Source organism: Neolamprologus multifasciatus, chromosome 12 (genome assembly GCF_963576455.1).
Source record: "Neolamprologus multifasciatus chromosome 12, fNeoMul1.2, whole genome shotgun sequence".
NCBI classification, from domain to species: domain Eukaryota; kingdom Metazoa; phylum Chordata; class Actinopteri; order Cichliformes; family Cichlidae; genus Neolamprologus; species Neolamprologus multifasciatus.
Window position 1 is genome coordinate 28,195,055 of NC_140450.1, and position 20,793 is coordinate 28,215,847.

Below are 20,793 nucleotides of genomic sequence, written 5' to 3' on the forward strand. Positions count from 1 at the left end.
TACAGTGGGGCAAAAAAGTATTTAGTCAGCCACCGATTGTGCAAGTTCCCCCACTTAAAATGATGACAGAGGTCAGTAATTTGCACCAGAGGTACACTTCAACTGTGAGAGACAGAATGTGAAAAAAAAATCCATGAATTCACATGGTAGGATTTGTAAAGAATTTATTCGTAAATCAGGGTGGAAAATAAGTATTTGGTCACCTCAAACAAGGAAAATCCCTGGCTCTCACAGACCTGTAACGTCTTCTGTAAGAAGCTTTTCTGTCCCCCACTCGTTACCTGTATGAATGGCACCTGTTTGACCTCATCATCTGTATAAAAGACACCTGTCCACAGCCTCAACCAGTCAGACTCCAAACTCCGCCATGGCCAAGACCAAAGAGCTTTCGAAGGACACCAGGAAAAGAATTGTAGACCTGCACCAGACTGGGAAGAGTGAATCTACAATAGGCAAGCAACTTGGTGTGAAAAAATCAACTGTGGGAGCAATCATCAGAAAATGGAAGACATACAAGACCACTGATAATCTCCCTCGATCTGGGGCTCCACGCAAGATCTCATCCCGTGGGGTCAAAATGATCATGAGAACGGTGAGCAAAGATCCCAGAACCACACGGGGGCACCTGGTGAATGACCTGCAGAGAGCTGGGACCAAAGTAACAAAGGTCACCATCAGTAACACACTACAACGGCAGGGAATCAAATCCCGCAGTGCCAGACGTGTTCCGCTGCTGAAGCCAGTGCATGTCCAGGCCCGTCTGAAGTTTGCCAGAGAGCACATGGATGATACAGCAGAGGATTGGGAGAATGTCATGTGGTCAGATGAAACCAAAGTAGAACTTTTTGGTATAAACTCAACTCGTCGTGTTTGGAGGAAGAAGAATACTGAGTTGCATCCCAAGAACACCATACCTACTGTGAAGCATGGGGGTGGAAACATCATGCTATGGGGCTGTTTTTCTGCCAAGGGGACAGGACGACTGATCCGTGTTAAGGACAGAATGAATGGGGCCAAGTATCGTGAGATTTTGAGCCAAAACCTCCTTCCATCAGTGAGAACTTTGAAGATGAAACGAGGCTGGGTCTTCCAACATGACAATGATCCAAAACACACCGCCTGGGCAACAAAGGAGTGGCTCCGTAAGAAGCATCTGAAAGTCCTGGAGTGGCCTAGCCAGTCTCCAGACCTCAACCCCATAGAAAATCTGTGGCGGGAGTTGAAAGTCCGTGTTGCTCGGCGACAGCCCCAAAACATCACTGCTCTTGAGAAGATCTGCATGGGGGAATGGGCCAAAATACCAGCTACTGTGTGTGCAAACCTGGTAAAGACCTATAGTAAACGTTTGACCTCTGTTATTGCCAACAAAGGTTATGTTACAAAGTATTGAGTTGTATTTTTGTTATTGACCAAATACTTATTTTCCACCCTGATTTACGAATAAATTCTTTACAAATCCTACCATGTGAATTCATGGATTTTTTTTTCACATTCGGTCTCTCACAGTTGAAGTGTACCTCTGGTGCAAATTACTGACCTCTGTCATCATTTTAAGTGGGGGAACTTGCACAATCAGTGGCTGACTAAATACTTTTTTGCCCCACTGTAAGTGGATCATGTGACTTGAACCAGCAGCTCCAGCTCTATGGCTGATTTAAGTTTTTGGCTATGATGACAGCGCTCCTCAAAGATCTGAATTAGACTCTTTTGCACTGTATGTGCAACCATGTGAGTTTCTTTAGAACAACTGAAACTCCAAAGGAGGTCTAAGAGCCAAATACAAGTCAAGATGTCGATTGACTTTCTCAGCTGGCAAGAGCAGACATTTTACACATATGTCTACAAACAGAAGGTCTTTCTTTCACCTGATGGGCATGTGCGTGTCATTTGCTGAAGGAAAAAAAAAAAAAAAAAATCACTGTCAGACTAAGGTTACTTCTACAGTCTGTTACTGAGTTTTGCTGCTGAGAGCTGCAGCTCCACAATGGTGGAGAGCAGCCAGCTGTGGCCTCTTTGAGGCACTGGAATGCTGTGGTCCTTGACAGGATGGCGGCCTCTTTGCTGTGTGCTGTGGAGAGCTTAGAGAGGCATGAGCCTGGTGGTGTGGAACAGGAGGGGGTTCAGGTCCTCAGCATGGACAGCTCGATGGAGCGACGGCTCGGAGCGACTCCGCTCGATTTTCGGCAGCAAATCTTGCACCTGCTCAATGGACACCAGAATCTGAGGAAGGACAGAAATATTAGGAAAATTACAGACTATAGTTTTGTCAACATTACACAACTACATTGCATATGGTTTGGCAGTCACCTGATTTAAAGGATAGTATGAATTTACAGGCAACTACAATGACACGTCCATGTCTTGCAAATTATTTGTATTGAACACTCCGATTTGCTTTTCCAGAACTTTCATTAAAGCATCCTGTGCAAGATTCCTCACTGGTGGCCTACAGACCTGCTGTATCTTGCTTTACACCAAAAATTTCTCCAGGTCTTTATGTTCACCTAAATTCTTCCAAAAACAAATCCTCTTTAGATTGATACAGAGGAGTGGCTGTGGCTCAGGCAGTACAGTAGGTCACCTACTAATCGGAAGGTTGGTGGTTTGATCCCTACAATAAATGATCATCTTTCTGACAGAACCTAGTTGTCGCCAAAAGTTTTGGATAAAGTAAAAGTTTCAAGTTAAATTTAAAGAAAGCCCTTAGAATGTCAAGTCACAGGACATTTTAACATTGCAGGATATTTTTTATTAAAGTGATAAACGATAAACCATACAAGACTGACCTGTGGAAAAAGGGGCCTTTCATCACGTTTAAACTTCAGGCAGTCGACGATCAGCCTCTTCATTGCTTTGGGTGAGGTACTATACAGCTTACTGAGGTCTGGAGACAGGTAACCACGTCCAACCATGAAGATTATCTGACAAAGAAAAAGAGGACCGAACAAGGTGAGCTACAGAACAAACTTAAAGTATTACATCAAAGGTCTGAAGACAGCTTAAGAAACTGGGCCATAAGTCAAGTCACACAAAATTTGCTTCATGTGTTCCAGATGAATTATTTAATTCAGAGTTACATTTAACAGTTTATCTACTGAACTCTACTAATATTTGTTAGTTTATTGGAACTGTGACTTACTCTATGGCTATATTTTTGATGTTAATAGTAATTAACAAAATCTTCAGAAAGAGTCAGTCAGATATTTTAGACTGACTCAGTGTTGTGTGTTAACATAAACTAGAATAAACTGGGTAATGGAACCTGGTCTCTGTTGTTGATATTGGAGTAAGGCAGGGTTCCTGACATCAGCTCAAACAGAACTACTCCGTAGCCATATACGTCTGACTGGAACGTGTATGGGTTTGTGTCCTGCATGCGGATCACCTCAGGAGCCTAATGAGAGGAGAGAGGAAAAAATGAATTAAAAACTGACAAAGAGGTACTTTAACACTACCGATTACACTAATTTAGCTTTTTGTAAAGATGTTGTGACTTAACCATAATAGAAGCAAATACACTACAAACCTTTGTACATAAAAACTGCATGTATGGATATAGAGTCCATCAAATAATGTGCGCGTGACCTTTACTGTGTTTAAACAAGTGCATGGAAAACTTCCAGGGTTCCAATATACAATGAAAAACCATCATATTTCTATTATTCTGCTTTACAGTTAATGATACAGATGTGACTTGATGTTATTTATGGTATCAACAGTAATCACTTTTCAAGAAAAGTGTTCAAACCAACAATATAATTTAACCTGTCAAGACTCAAGATGTACACAGGTTATAAAGGACAACATTAACATGCATCGGTAATAGTATGCATCAACAGCTCATTTTGCAAGTATCAGCAGCTGGAGAAGGACATGATGTAAAAGTATTACTATAGATCGACAATTTCTTTACCAAAACTGTTTTTTGTGGTGTGTGGCACCCAGCACAGTCACAACCTGACATCCCTTTGGTGCATGATTTCAGTCAACTCCACCAACTTGACTGACATGTGGCACTGTGACATGACACAACAGTCCCAATAGAAAAAGGAACCTGCCCAATGAGTGCTGTGGGAAGCTGGATAATCAGCCAATTGTGGCCACGGGCAGGATCAACACTGTTGCCAAGCTAGAACTGAGGAGTAATAACACTAATGACCGACACTGCAGTTTGTTATGTCTGTTGGCATAGCGACGCATCAGTGGGGACTTAAACACATTAGATTTCAGACAGAGCCATTGGTCTTTAGTAACTAGTTAGGAGGGAAAAAACTTCTTCGTAGAAAACAATTTAAGTAAGGGCAATGCCAGACTGAAGGTGAAAGAAGACACAGCCACAGTTCATGTACGGGTGGCTGTGGCTCAGGTGGTAGAGCAGATCAGCAACTGATTGGAAGGTTGGTGCTTCGATCCTTGGCTTCCCCAATCTATATGTCAAATATCCTTGGGCAAGATACTAATCCCAAGTTGCCCTCCGACGCGTTCATCGGAGTGTGAATGTAGATTAGTTTGCGCTTGTGTTTAGAAGTGCTTATGTGAACGGGTGAATAAGGCATGTTGTATACAGCGCTTTGAGTACTCCGGAGAGTAGAAAAGCGCTATATAAGAATCAGTCCATTTACCATGTAATCAAGAGTCAAGTTAAATGTTCTAGCTGCTGCCATGTTGGATTTTTAAAATCAATGTCACGAGGACAGGTGGATCCGACTGGGAAAACAAGAGATTCTGTATGCTGAACTTACAAAATGAAATTTTCAAATTTAATAGGACTTGAAACTAGCAATTTAGCCCAAAAACTCATCTGAAACAGAATTGAGTACTCATACAAAGGAGCAGAGGCTCCTTTTTATGAGGTGCCGTAAGGGACATTATTACTGAAACGCTCTCACACACACACACTATTGAAATTTTAGCTCTCACACACACACCACTGAAACGCTCTCACACACACACACACACACACACACACACTACTGAAACGTTCTCACACACACACACACACACACACACACACACTACTGAAACGTTCTCACACACACACACACACACACACACTACTGAAACGTTCTCACACACACACACACACTACTGAAACGTTCTCACACACACACACACACACTACTGAAACGTTCTCACACACACACACACACACTACTGAAACGTTCTCACACACACACACACACTACTGAAACGTTCTCACACACACACACACACTACTGAAACGTTCTCACACACACACACACACTACTGAAACGTTCTCACACACACACACACACACACACACACACACACACACACTACTGAAACGTTCTCACACACACACACACACACACACACACTACTGAAACGTTCTCACACACACACACACACACACACACACTACTGAAACGTTCTCACACACACACACACACACACACTACTGAAACGTTCTCACACACACACACACACACACTACTGAAACGTTCTCACACACACACACACACTACTGAAACGTTCTCACACACACACACACACACTACTGAAACGTTCTCACACACACACACACACACTACTGAAACGTTCTCACACACACACACACACACACTACTGAAACGTTCTCACACACACACACACACACTACTGAAACGTTCTCACACACACACACACACTACTGAAACGTTCTCACACACACACACACACTACTGAAACGTTCTCACACACACACACACACACACACACAACTGAAACACTCTCACACACACACACACACACACACACACACACAACTGAAACGCTCTCACACACACTACTGAAATGCACTCACGCACTCCACTGAAACCAGAGGCATTTCCGCTGAACAGGAAGTTGTTTCCTGACAAGGAAACTGATGGAAAAAGTGGTATATTTCAAAACACTACAAGGATGTCTACTCAGCAACCTGCTAGTACAGCAGTTCCCAACCTTTTTTGTGCCACGTAAACAATATAAAAAAAAAAAAAAAAAATTATAAATACCATGAAAACCATAAATTTCAAACTCAAGCCTCAACTCTTGCGACCCGGTACCAAACGACTCACAGACCGGTACAGGTCCAGGACCTGGGGGTTGGGGACGGCTGTGCTTGTAGCCTAAGTGAAGCAGCCGCATTACTTAACAATATTTTAGCTTCCTTGAATCAAGGAATGGATTCAAGGTGCAACAGGGAATTCGGCAATTATGTCCTGTTTCCCCTAAGCTTTTTATATTGGCAACTCAGTTGTTAACACTATTAATCAAAAATTCTAACGACATACGAGGAATATCAATTTTTAATAAAGACTTCAAAATAAGTCAATTCACAGATGATACATCTATGTGTTTGAAAGATAAATACATGGTAGAGAAAACTAAAGCTTCTCGTTTATCTCTCAGTATCAAAAAATGTGAACTTCTCCCGATTCATACAAGCTCTGACTCCTCAATAGCTTTGGTTAGAGTTGAATCTAAAGTTAAATATATAGGGCTGATAATATCTAAAAAACCCAATTAGCAGAAAAGACACCAATATTTCTAACTGTATCATCGAGATGAAGAAATCACTTAGCCACTGGTTAAGCAGAGACCTCGGTTTTTTTGGCAGAAACATCCTATCTAAAGCTGAAGGCATCTCCACATTGATTTATCGTTGTCACTCTCTATATATCTCCTCTAAAAGTATTAATAAGGCTAACACAGTTATTTTCGAATTTTTGTGGAGGAATAAAACCCATTACATAGAAAGATATCAGCTTGTGAAGGAATACAATAAAGGTGGTATCAAAACTCCAGAATTAGAATTTATGGATGGCACCCTTAGAATTAAATGGTTAAAATCTTGTCTGTCACATCCAGACTCTACTTAGCTCCACATCCTATGATCCTTGTTTAATAAAATAGTATACAGGATTAGACTTTATTTTGAAATGTGATTTTGCGGTAAATAAAATCCCCATAAAGATATCAAACTTTCCAAAACAGACTGTGCATTTTTGGGAAAATGAGATTTACCCACAACTTCTCCCCATAATTCAACCTTATGGAATAATAGGGTAATAACACTTAATCAAAAATCAATTTTCAAGAGTGACTGGTTTGAACAAAAAGATTATATTCGTAACAGATTTGTTGGATGATAACGGTGTAATTCTAAGTTACCCAGACTTTTCAGAAAAATATTGTCTAAACTGTTCTCAAAGAGAATATAACAAATTTTGTGAACTGGTCCCACTGCCTCTGCTTCATTTGATTAAATTTTTTATGATATACAATAATTTCTCATCAGTGCTCCCAAATTTATTGCTAGGGCAATGTCAGCTGTTTGATAAAAATGCAATAAGAAATTTGTTAGTAGTTTCTTCAAAGACAAAAATATTTCATAGTTACAACAGAATGGTTACATTGCATGGTTCTAATTTAGTTATTTCATATACACTAGATAAAGCATACTAAAAATTTATGAAATAGCCTATTCTACCTAAAGTTAAAGAAACACACTTTAAAAAAAAAATTAATCCCGTGGCAGAATTTCTAAAAAAAGAGATTTGGCTTTGAGGTGGATCAGTGTTCTTTTTGTACTGATGAAAATGAAACCCTAGAACATCTTTTTTTTTCTTCTATGCCCTATCACACAATGTATTTGGTGCAACTTAAAAAATTGGATTTCCCTAAATATTAATGATGTGCCACTATTTGAATTACATCATAATTATTTATTTTTTTTATATGGATCATCTAGCATTGGGTGTCTCAGACATTATTAACATCGTCATACGTTTGAGTAAATATCATATCCATTGTGTTAAATGGAGGAACGCTAAGCCTTCTCTCCCTGGTTTTATTGATGATTTTAAGATATTTTTTTCTTTGCTAAAAAAGACAAAAAGCACATATGCCAAAAAATAAAAATAAAATAACCAGGATAATGCCCATCTCCTGCTATTCTAAATTTTGACTTATGCTGAGGCTAATATATTTTTAAGTAATGCAGCTGTCTCACTAAGACTAAGCTGTCTAACTTATCGTTCCATGATTCGATTCAATTCGATTCGATTCAATTCAATTCAATTCAATTCGATTCTGGGAAATTTTGACAGTCAGCAATATTATAATTCAGATCAGTACATTTACATATTTTTGTATCTAAAAAAAAGGAAGCTGACACACACAAGGCTTTATCAAAGGTGTAAGCGTCACAGCAGAATCCTTTGTGTAAAAGTAGCTGAAGATAAAACACAGAAAAACATGAAGGTGATTTTTCCTGGCCTGGGATTTTATAAAAAATATTCTGCAGTACATCAAAAACGAAAGAAAACCATTAATCAACATATGAACGTTACCTCTGACGTTCCAGCGGTTTTATTAGAGACACGGCTAAGCGTTTTGCATTTTGCATAATTTTTAAATGTTTAAATTTGTTCAGTATTGAACGGCAGAAATAAGATTTTCTTTTCGGAAGTATGTAAAACGAAAAAAAAAACCAGCGCCCGACAGCGCTGTAAACAACAGTAGACTTGTGCGTAACAAGCAAGCGAATAATGCAGAAAACAGATTTTTAGATGGGAAACTGTTCTTGAAGTACAGAGAGAGAGAGAAAGAGCTGTGCATGACTTGTGATTTTATTGTGGTGGAAGCAAAACAGTAAACGTCAGAGGGAATTCATGACGATGTTTATGTGAAGCGCAGTTTGGATCTTCTTTTGCTGCTGGTTCAGTCAATATTGTTTGGAGAGAGATCAAACTAACAGCTTTAGAATCTGCGCAAATGCGGCGTGAAAACAAAGCGCGGACCGCCGACAGATCAGAATCAGCCAGCTGTTGGGTTTCAGCCCCGACCGTGTCCGTGCCATCGGGTGAGAAAGGCGACATCCCATTGATTCTGGTCCGCGCTGTGTTTTTACGTCTTTGTGCAGAATCCGTGTTCCTGCTCTCATTTACTGTTTTAGCTGTTTGGTGGTTGTTGAAATTTTGTGAGGTTTCACCTGAGATTCTGGCATTTCGGGCAAAATTAATTTATATTAAAAAATCGATTCAGGATTTTAATGAATCGATTTCACGTTATCCAAGCCAGAATCGATTTTAATTGATAAATCGATTATAAAAACCCACCCCTAACTAGCAGGTTGCTGAGTAGACATCTGTGTAGTGGTTTGTTTGAAATCTACCACTTTTTCCTTCAGTTTCCTTGTCAAGAATTAACTTCCTGTTCAACTGAAACGCCTTCCTGTTCAACTGAAATGCCTTGGTTTTTCAGTAGTGTGTGTGAGAGCTAAAATTTCAGTAGTGTGTGTGAGAGCGTTTCAGTAGTGTGTGTGAGAGCGTTTCAGTAGTGTGTGTGAGAGCGTTTCAGTAGTGTGTGTGAGAGCTAAAATTTCAGTAGTGTGTGTGAGAGCGTTTCAGTAGTGTGTGTGAGAGCGTTTCAGTAGTGTGTGTGAGAGCGTTTCAGTGGTGTGTGTGAGAGCGTTTCAGTAGTGTGTGTGAGAGCGTTTCAGTAGTGTGTGTGAGAGCTAAAATTTCAGTAGTGTGTGTGAGAGCTAAAATTTCAGTAGTGTGTGTGAGAGCGTTTCAGTAGTGTGTGTGAGAGCGTTTCAGTAGTGTGTGTGAGAGCGTTTCAGTAGTGTGTGTGAGAGCGTTTCAGTAGTGTGTGTGAGAGCGTTTCAGTAGTGTGTGTGAGAGCGTTTCAGTGGTGTGTGTGAGAGCTAAAATTTCAGTAGTGTGTGTGAGAGCGTTTCAGTAGTGTGTGTGAGAGCGTTTCAGTAATAATGTCCCTTACGGCACCTCATACCTTTTGCTCTAGTGTTCTATAAAACCCAAAATCTTTTCAAAAACTGCTCCCCCTACTGGCCTTAAAATGTCATATAGACTCTGAGCTCTACAATAAACGTGTTAAGTATCCTTACCATCCAGAGAATGGATCCGCTGGGTTGTTCTACCTGCTGAGAGCCAGTCCATCGAGCCTTCACTGTAGCCAAGCCAAAGTCACCGATTTTAACAGTCCAGCCCTCATGGAGAAAAATATCTGGCAGCAAATCTCAGAAAAATACAACAGACAGCTGCTGGACGTTTTCATAGTATCAGTTACTGCATAAACATTTCACAAGAAAGAAGTTATAAGAAGTGAGACTGACAGAGGAAACTACCCAAAGTAAACAATGGGAAACAAAGAAATGTCCAGCTGACAGTGTGGAATGACTCGACAACCTCAAATTTAATACCTTAGTTTCAAATTCAAATGTTTGTCCCTGACAGCAGCGATGCACCGTATCATCTTAAATTGGCCTCTTCATGAAAACAAGGGAGAGGTGTCTTCAAGGTAAGAGTCAGCATAGAGTTTGTTTCTCTTCTTGTGTTAAGAGTACTGACACATCACAGTTTTAATGGTTATCTGCTCTGTATATCACTGTCTATTAAAAGGAAATGCTTTTTGTGTGTTGTTAAACCTTTAATAACTGCAGAGCATGAGGCTCAAATTAGCACGTGTGATTACGGGTTAAAAAGGTACAGCTATCTAAACTCAAACACACAATGACTGCACTTATGTACACCATACACAAGAGAAGGATACTGTTTGATTTTAGATCTCGATGAATTATGTTCTTTGCATGAAGATAACTGAAAGAAAAAAAAAAAAAAAAAAACAATTTGAAAACTAGTAAATTAAATTCATGAGTGCCAAACATTTGTATACAGAATGAACTTCTTGCACTACAAAAAGACTTGATGTCTGCTACTTGGTCTGACTAAGTGATGATGGTGAAATGGAATATTGCAGCAAGTCTTACTCCATGCCCTGTGCTGTCTGTCTGGCCACATCAATGCGACGCACAGTGTCAAACTTGCTCTCTAAGACATGCAGATGGCGGTACAGGCTGCTGCCTTCACACCATTGTGTGATGATAGCAAAGTTGGGCTTAGTCATGAAGCCCATGAACAGCAGGATGTTGACGTGGCGGGTCTTCCTGTAGAGAACAGAAATGGTGAAACTTACAAATTCCATTACCTCATCCGCAGTCAAAAAGTTACAGTCACCACATTGTTAAGAGTTAAATTAAAGTGCTATAACAATGTGAACTGGTGTTAATAAAACCAGTTTATTGCAGTGTTAATAATACTAATATCATTACCATTATTAACTCCACCACCAGCAGCAGTTGTGGAAAGATTTGTGCAAATAAAACCAAGTTAAAGTCATGTAGACCACTGCTCACCGCAACACCTGCATTTCATTTTTAAAGGCTTGTAACTGCTCAGGCGTTGGCTCTTTGACTTTGAGGATCTTGATTGCCACATCTCCATGCCACTTTCCCTTGAAGACAGTTCCAAAGGAGCCAGAACCTATTCTCTTCTGGATGTTGACTTCTCGAGAGTGGACCTCCCAGTAGTAACTTGAATCTCTGTTGCCTCCTCGGTGCTGAAACAACAGATTGACTGTTAAATTTGTTAAAAAGAGATAGCAGTTCAATGCATTCAAAGGTTGCCCTTGTGAATATGTAAAGTGACCAGTGGCCTGTGAACAATATTAAAGACACCCTACCACTTTCTTTTTGTCATCAGAGGACGAGGGCTTGCGCTCCCTGGGTTCCGAAGGGGACTTTGGTGGCTTCTTCCCTGGAGAGCCAAAAGAAGAGGGCGGGCTGGTGGAGGGCTTAGGTGAGGGTTCAGGACCTGCAGCAACAAGAGACAGCACAACATAAGTGTCATGCATAGAATAACAAATGTATTCTAAAACAGAAGAGAGGGGAAAAAAATGGAAAGCATACCTATTGTGTTGTTGAACTTTAGTGCTTCCTAAGAGGAGATATGCAACAAAGTTATTTTGATGAATACACAGTGGAGGTGACAATCCTTCAAGCAAAAACAAACAAGCAGCCAACACCGACCTCTATAATCATGGCAGAAGCAGGGTCCAATGTGCTGACCATATGAACATTGGGAGTAGATGTGGAGCGATGCCTCTGTAGAGACTGACCATCTCCGCCTGACATGGGGAAGTGAAAGGTTGAGGACGGGGATGGGGACAGGTGGCCCATTCTGAGCAAAAAGAAAGAAGGCCAAGGCCAGGTTGATTAAAATATACATTTCACAAAATAAAGCAATGCTGCAATTTTGATAGAATGACATCTGCCCAGCTTACCCAGAAGGCTCTGGGGTTAAGGCTGGGTTGCTCTGCGTGGGGGAATTTTCTGGCAGTATTATCTGTGGGTATCCATCTGGGCAAGGACTGGGATCAGAACTGGACATAGGATTGAAAGAAAACAATTAGACATTATCACAGAAGTTTCATACTATTAAGGCTCCAATTATGTGCAAAATTTCTGTTATTTAGTACTAAATAATTAAGTAGTAAGTGCGTATTTGCACCGTTTTTTTAATGTCAAGTCTGAATCTGATCATCTAGGCACATCACAAAAAGATGGTCCATATATCTCCATTTTTCCCTGAAACTGTTCTGAATTTTAAGAACTTCAGGTGTTTTAATTGTTTTTCATCATCATTAGGGCTGGGCCATATCATACCGTTCACGGTAACACTGGTATAATGTTCGGCAACGATAAGAAAATGACATACCGCGATAGAATATGGGTAAAATGCGCAGTGCCTTTATTTTCCATACGCACATGGTCGAAAAAGCATGGCGGCGACGGAGAATGAGAAGGGCGAAAGCGGATCGTTGAATAAAACGGATGAACCAGAATTGGTTTGTAAAAATGCTGCAACTTCAGTGGTGTGGAACTGGTTTAGCTTTTGTCTGTCAGATACACAACAAAGCACTATTTTTAGTGGAGCATGCTAGCGGGCCGTCGTTATTACAGTGTTTTTGGAAAATACGGCACATTTAAAATCAATCCTTTGATTTTTCTGAAAACCAACAGTGCCCCTTATAATCCCGTGTGCGTCATGTATGAATTCTGGTTGTGTTTACTGACTTCGAAACGATTGTATGTGGTACACGGTGCTGGAAAATCTGTCACATGTTTTAGTACAACTTTGCTAAGCTACGAACCCGCACCGCTTGATGGATTGTTGGAGAATTACTGCTATTGTAGGCATGAGCCTCGCGGAGTGATACGTACTGTGCTTCAACATAATATTACCGTATTGTGTGTGTATAACCTCTTTCTAAGTTTTGTGGATATTATACATGGTTATGCTGAGGATATGTCAGCCAATTTCCACTGAAAAATGCCTTTAACTTTAACACACATAAAAAACAGCTGCTTGTTTAAGTGAAAATAAATTAGTAGAGCAAAAAAAAACCCATCAAAGTTGTGGAGTTGTAAAGTATTTTGTCTAGTGTCAATTATATCGTTATCGCAAATTTTCAAGTGTATATTGTGATAAATATTTTTGGTCATATCGCCCTGCTCTAATCAGTCCCAATAAAGTTATTTATAAAGACTAAAGTAAAAGACTCTTTTAAGAGTACAGAAGGAAAAAAAAAAGTGCGTAAATATCACTAGATTTTAGTAGATGGCAGATTGCAGTCAACTAAATGTTGTTGTTTTTTTTTTTGTTTTTTTTTTAAACCCTCCCAATTCAAGTTCATAATCCTAGCTACGTTGGCTGTTCTAGGAGAAACATGTGTTAGTCAGCTAAGACAGTGAAAGGGGCCGATATGAGTTGAGTGAATTGTTGAGGATATCCTGAACTAAGGAGCTCGGAAAGAAAAACGTCTGAACTTTGAGTTTCTTGGAAGACGTTTCACCTCTGATCCGAGAAGCTTCTTCAATTCACAGCTTCTTAGACGACAATGACCAGGATGAACCTTCACACACATATCCTGACCTTTTCTTTTGTAAACGCTGCTGTTAGCATTAGAGAAACTCTCTTTGAAGTGGATCCAACATTGTTGAACTTAAACATTTAGCGGACAAACTCCTATACACAAGGAGAATGCACTCAAACTGTTTATCAGAAGGAAAGTGTGATTTTTAGGACACTCCAGTCTAACGTTAGCTGGCCAACTCTTATAACCAGCCGTTTAGTTGGCAGTCAGCTGTCTGGAGTCTAATTACAATAAGTAATTGCAATAATATTGGGAATAAAGAAGCATGTTTTTGTGTGCTAGAGCCTTGACTGCAGTTCAGGAGATGAGGCTTGAGGTGAAGAGGATGAGGTGGAAATGAGGAAAGAGCATTTAAAAGAGCCTTTTGTGATCTTTAAAGGCTTACATAGTAAGCCTTTAAAGATCACAAAAGGCTTACTATGTATGTCTCTACATAAAACACGATTAACCAGAATACAATGTTCATCTCAGCCACTGTAATCAAAATTACAGGGCAACATGGCAGCTATAAAAAAAAAACAAAAAACAAACAGCCAACAAACAAAAAAAACTGTATGGCCTGTATGTCGACATCATGTTGCAAAGTCTGGAAGATATCGTCTGAATCCATAGAATTGTGGCCCTCCTTAAAAATAGGACTTATTTTCCAACTAGCCACCTTCTCTTGGTGAAATATTACCAGCAAAGCATCTGGTACAGCCAACGATAAACACTACTCCAACTCACCGCTCTCTTATAGTATCCATGTCCACACACACGGTGGGGACCTTGCTACTGCAGTGTTGGTGAAACTTGTAGCCACATGTCTGACATCTGAAGCCATTGAAAAGGAACTTGTGGCAAAAATCACAGTAAGCCAGCTTGAAGAAAGTTTTGCGTACCTATACAGATGGAGTTCATGAAATTTAATTTGCAGTAATAACATTTAAGACCATCAAGGCTAAAAACAGCAGCAATTCAATTAGAGTATCACAGGCCAAAAACGTATGAACAAAAGGTCTTTCACATAAGCTATGAACATTTTATACACAGGTATGTGAGATACTTACAAAGTTGTGCATGGTCAGGGGAATATCATCCAGAACCTCAACTAAAAGCTCCTCTCCAACTAGAGGAGTTATGTCTGTGTCCCAGTCTGTCAGTCTTTTTCGACTGGAGGGGCAAAAAAAGGAACATTTAGAAGCAATTTAAACACTCTTTGTACATATCACCACCATATTGAAACCCTTTCAAGGTTTAAAATGGCTAGGATAACAAAAAAAATAACAACGGAGAGGTGTTCATTATCCTAATTGGCCAATACACTTAATTTGTATATCAATGAGTTCCTCAGAAATGTCAACAACTGTTTATGGTGCGAGAAAACAGTTTACAACTATGTTGAAGCATCAAAACTGCTAAATTACAAATTCTACCTTTAAGCTGTTGAATGTTCACAGACAGCTAGAGTAAAATTTTTACTTTCATTCATTTTTCTCTTTAAAGTGGATCTTTCATGGTCCTTTCCAACTTTTATTCTGAGATTCTACTAGCGTAGCTAAAGTTTAAACAGAAGGTCAGTGATTCTTTCCCTTTGTTAAGACTGTTTTAATATTTAATGAAGCATAGGAATGTTACCCATCGTTACACAGGAAACCCTTCAAATGCATTATGGTAACAAAAAAAAAGGAAAAAAAATACACAATGAATAATTAATTGTATATTAGTTGTTTATCAATGCATATTGACTTTTCTACTGTTTCAGCCTTTGAATCAACTTCACATTATATCTTCAGCCTCTGTTATATACATGTGTTTGTCTAACATGTAGTCTTGTGACAGCTGTTCACTGTTGCCTCTCAGAGTTTCATGTGGGCAAAAAGGAATGCAAAGTCATTTTCCCAATATGATGTGAGAGGACGCAGCACAAACAGCAGTGCAATCTTACCCTCCTAGAAGGCGAAATACAGCACAGCACTCTTGGCTCAGGCCTCTCACTTTGAGCGCTTTATCTAGAATCTCATGCACAGTCTGTCCTTGGCGGACATTCACCTGAAAACAGAATGCCATATTTGAATAAGTGTGACTTTGACATGACATTCTCTGATCACACAGGTAACACAAGAGACATACTTGGGCAAAATGGCAGTAACAAAGAGCATCAATTTTGACCATACAAGAAACAAACATTACATTAGATGATGCAGGTTACTGTTCCCATTATGTGTTTAGGAATGTGGAACATAAAGCTACATGTAAATGTGGCTGAATATGATTCTTTGCTTTCCAGCTTATTCTTCATGCTGTAAGTGGGAAATAAATTCCTCAGTCTCTGTCGCCATCTCCCTCATCTCCCCTTCCCTAGTTAGAGGTGCACACAGGAGAACAAACAAGAAAGACAAAAAGGGACATCATGTCTCTTGTCTGAAGAGCTGCAGATGGGAGGAAACACCATGAGCAAATCAACCGTTCTTTCTGTACCACACACCTAAAGGTTTAGAGTAATAGTGGGTGGATTGCGCAGAACTAACCTTTTTAAAAATGAAACGAACTGAACTACATCCCCGACTACCGCATCATTATGGCATTAATTGCTTGGTCGACAGAGCCAACACAATCAACACCTTTGGTTATCTCAATGAAGAAAAACCAATTACATTTTAAAAAAATAACAACAACACAGCACTTCATATTATATCAAAAAGTAAGAAAGCACCTTCCTACTTGTCTGCTACAATAATATGTAGTAACATACCCTTGCCACCACACATGTGGAACTGTCAAACGTCAGCTGTGTGCTTATGTTAGCACATCCCAATTGGCCAATAGGTTCTCTCATTTTGTGGCTGGTTTGGAGGCAGGGGCTCAATAACCAACCTCTTCACAGTTACTCAGTTCTTCCCTACATTTCTATTCGGGACTGAGTGTCATGTCTCTCCCTCATAATGTCTGCTAATTAGGGCTGCCACGGTTAGTTGACTAGTCACGATTACGTCGACAACTAATTTAATAGTCGACGCGTCATTTGAAGCTTTGTAAGATCCCAAAAGACGCAGGAATAAGTAGTAGGATTTAAGAGTGTAATAACGGACTGAAACGGAAGATGGCAGCACTGCATGTACAAGGATGCCAGCTGCCGTTAAACCTCAAAGAAGAAGCAGTGTCCGGTATAGTAGCTGTATCCAAATTCAGAAACCGCATCCTCCTGTGCCCGCATTTGCAGGCCGATTACGCTACAGTGACACGACGAAGACTGTCCAAATTCGAAGACTCCGACAAATGCAGCTGACAAATACGCCCTTCATTTCCCCAAATTTGAAGGATGGGTCGGGTGTATACTTTGTGGCCCAACCCATCCCAGAATTCATAGCACGGCCCTGCTCAGTTTCCAACAATAGCAGCAGCTAGTTAGTTTTAATATTACTCTTATTATTCTTTCTGGGTCACAAAATAAACATTTAACATATTTTCCAGGCAAGAATGTAGCTGTGTAAACTTCAAATATCTGCTCAGTTTATCAAGACACCACATATTTTCAAAAGCGCTCTGACGTTTTCGGATATGTCTGTTACCCAGCTCGATAGCTAGCCGGGGTTTAAGGCTCACTAGAGCCGGTGAGAACACCAAACTCCCGGAAAATCGTTTTCAAACCCACTGTGTTTGGCTTTTTTCAGTATTTTATTTGTTCCTGAGTAAATTGGTTTGGCTCAGATTAAAGTTATAGTTTTTACACAGCAGAATAAACGTCAAGCAGACAACTGCTTATCAGAAGTGTGAGATGCTCGAGAATATACTCCGGTGTCCTGATATATTTTAGATAGCAAGAAGCAGACGGCTGAGTTTATTAAACTTCACCGGAACAATCTGCAAATTTAATTAAATTTTTATAAAATGGTAAATGGCCTGTATTTGTATAGTGCCTTTTTAGTCCCTAAGGACCCCAAAGCGCTTCACACTACATTCAGTCATTCACCCATTCACACACAGGCGATGGCAAGCTACATTGTAGCCACAGCTGCCCTGGGGCGAACTGACAGAGGCGAGGCTGCCGGACACTGGCGCCACCGGGCCCTCTGACCACCACCAGTAGGCAAACATGGGGTTAGTATCTTGCCCAAGGATATTTGGCATGCAGCCAGGAGGCAGCCTGGGATCGAACCACCGACCTTCTGATTAGTGGCTGACCAGCTCTGCCACCCGAGCTACAGCCACCCCTATAAACTATCATCTTGTCTTTATTTTTTAGTTAGCACATACTTTAAACACTTAAAGCTGTAAGCTAATGATAGTTATGTAAGAGCAGATGCATGCTGGTGCAATAAGCTGTACATTTTACGTCCAATGGATGCATGATCTGATTAGTCGACTAATCGCAAAAATAATCCGTGACTAGTCGACTATCAAAATAATCGTTTGTGGCAGCCCTACCTACCTACTGCTAATACTACACAGATTTAGCACGTGCTAATTCTTTTTACAAAAAAGTCCAGCAGAGAAGGGAAAAGCTCACTTTGATGTGCTTTGGAAGGATCTGTACAGCTAGTAAAACTCACCTGTAAACACTGAGGATTTAAAAGGAGAATGCTCCTACATGAATCCCAGAGATTCATGTTGGATAATGCCATGAACACAGTGTCCTCTACACTGCCACCCATATCACTCAATTTAACACTGACATTGTGACAGGACTATGCAACAGCTACGCTTCAGTGTATGAAAACTTGACATCTAACAGGAATTACAAGTCAAATTAAAGGACGATGGTGGCAGGCACCATCTGAGAAACCTGATACTAACTGTCCAACTAGCTTACTCATTAGCACATTCTGAAAGATGTCAAACTTGGTGCAATTACAGTTACAACCAACAGTGATGGAAGATTTTTTTCTCCCTCCTACAGAAGTGTTAAATGTCAATTGTTTTCTATCAAACAAGGCACTGTTTATAGTTACAATGTTTAATATAAAAAATGTCACTGGTCAAGACAAACATAGAAAAGTATCTCACCACTGTCCTCTGTTTGTTGGGGAGGTAGACTCGGATGGTTCCTCCACCTCGGGGTGGATCCTCTGGACTGGTCTCCCCTGAGGAGGAGTAGGAGGAGGAGGTGGAGGACATGGTGAGAGGCAGGAGGGAATTGGGGGAGGGCAGGGGGGAAGGGAAGACACAGTACTTGGACACCAAAGCCTCAGGAGAGCTTCATGCACAGTGGGGTCCAGAGGAGTTTGCCCTTTACCTAGAACCTACACAAACAAAAAGAATATGAAAAAGTGCACATAGGTATGATAAAATTGATAATGCACAGACTTTAACTACTTGTATAAACATTAATAGGTAATTAATGTTAGAAGAATACTATAAATAAGTTTTTGGGCGCTCTCTTTAGGGGTTGTACAGCAGAAAATCTACCTCCGATAACCCTTCCCTAGCATCCTCATCTATCACACGAACCCTCTGTACCACTCTCCTTCACAACATCCCCAAACCTTCCTCCTTGTCTAGAAGATCAGTCTTCAACATCCTGTGTTCACCATCACTCCTCTGCACATGTCCAAATCAACTCAGCCTTGGCCAACTTTGTCTTCAAACCGCCCAACCTGAGGTGTCTCTTGGATGCACTCATTTCTAATTTTGTCCATCATAGTCACTCCTAATGAAAATGTTAACGTCTCCAACCTATACATCATAGCAGCTCTCACTACCATCTTGTAAACACCTTTCAATCTTGCTCCTGTCCTTCTGTCACGAATCTCCCCTGGCACTCGTCTTCACCCTCTTTTACCATTTCTTTTGGCTAAAAATCAATTAAATTAGTAAGAGGGAGTGATATTTTCTGTCTCAACTACTGTACAACACGCTAGTAAAAACTTTAAAGATCACATACTTTAAAGTGTTGTTGAAAATAACAGTTGTTTGATTAACCCAAACACTACAACCTCGCGAAAGCTTTTTCCTGAGTTTTGAATTGTCCCATATACCGGTTAGCTTGTAATCCAGTGGCACCGACAACTAAGGTGTTCGCAAAGTGGCCTACAGGAGCAAGAACTAACTTTTTCTAAACGTTGTAACTCATATTTGAGACCTGGCGAGCTTTGAATTAACATTGAAACAAACCGCTGACAAACAAAGTTGCACATTTGGTTAACAGCCGAAAGATGCTAACGCTAGCTCATATTAGCCCGGTAGCCTAGCATGGGATTCGACTGCCTTGTAAAATGACATTTCGAGTTTGGGGAAGCCATGTTCCTCTTGGGGCGCGAGTTAATTGTCTCCGGCTAACTAGCTGACTGCCTTTCAAGGTAATTTGTAGTAAGGAGGTGCGAAGCGATATAATAAAAACATAATTCCTACAAAGCAAAGTAATCAGAGTTTTCGGAAATTCCTCTTCGCTCAACCAGCTAGCAAACTAGCATAGCTAAGCATTAGCATTAGTTGGAACGGGAGAGATTATGTGGCTGCTTCAGTCACTAGCGCAGTTTACAGTTAAAAGCTTTAACGCGAGTCCCAGCCTGCTAAGGTTAGCAAACTTAGGGGTTTTACCACGGCGTCAGGCTGGTGCCTACTTAAGAGTCTCTTTTCAGATATGCAGCGAATAATTTCCTTGACATGCTCAACACAGGACGGTCCAGATTGTGCTATGCAGTGCTTACGGTGACAGCAAAATCTCCTTTCGTCTCAGTGTTCTGAAACAGTTGGGATAAATAAAAAGTTAAACTCGTACCTGTAACGGCCATCTTGAATTCTCGCAATCTGGAGGCGAATCTGTCAAGAACTTCAGAGGAAAGCGGAAAAACTCCATAAATGCTCTGTGCTCATTGGTCAACTTTTGTAGGCGCGTTCTTTCATTGGACAGAAGCTGCAATCCAAACGGTGGGAGGTGCTGTGTAACGACACACATGTATACTACAGCAAGAGTATAGACACCTGTGAGTATTGTTCAGCGTTAAAACCGGTGGAAATGACAAATGTTAATCTGTTTTGTAATTATATTTTGATCACGAGTAAATTAATTAATTTAAAAAAAAACTGTTACAA

At 40.4% G+C, this 20,793-nt stretch overlaps 1 protein-coding gene across 1 annotated transcript; it reads right to left on the reverse strand.

Annotated features, from left to right (window-relative positions):
• Window positions 1-1,610: 1,610 nt before the first annotated feature.
• araf (A-Raf proto-oncogene, serine/threonine kinase) lies at window positions 1,611-20,598 on the reverse strand. Its single transcript, XM_085179249.1, has 16 exons — window positions 20,480-20,598; window positions 18,766-19,001; window positions 15,707-15,810; window positions 14,829-14,931; window positions 14,506-14,660; window positions 12,127-12,225; window positions 11,873-12,023; window positions 11,753-11,780; window positions 11,527-11,657; window positions 11,201-11,403; window positions 10,775-10,951; window positions 10,558-10,604; window positions 9,893-10,011; window positions 3,263-3,394; window positions 2,787-2,921; window positions 1,611-2,220 (listed from the first exon to the last, which is right to left on the reverse strand). The coding sequence occupies exons 2-16, from the start codon at window positions 18,874-18,876 to the stop codon at window positions 2,080-2,082; spliced, it is 1,836 nt and encodes a 611-aa protein (XP_085035375.1). The 5' UTR covers window positions 18,877-19,001; window positions 20,480-20,598; the 3' UTR covers window positions 1,611-2,079.
• Between the last annotated feature and the right edge of the window lie 195 nt (window positions 20,599-20,793).

Coding starts and splice junctions, on each gene's coding strand:
- araf (XM_085179249.1), bottom strand. CDS start 18,876: ATGTCCTCCACCTCCTCCTCCTACTCCTCCTCAGGGGAGACCAGTCCA. Junction 12,024..12,126: donor TTAACCCCAGAGCCTTCTGG/GTAAGCTGGGCA, acceptor CTTTTTGCTCAG/AATGGGCCACCTGTCCCCAT. Junction 10,605..10,774: donor CAGACAGCACAGGGCATGGA/GTAAGACTTGCT, acceptor TTTTTCTTTCAG/TTATCTTCATGCAAAGAACA.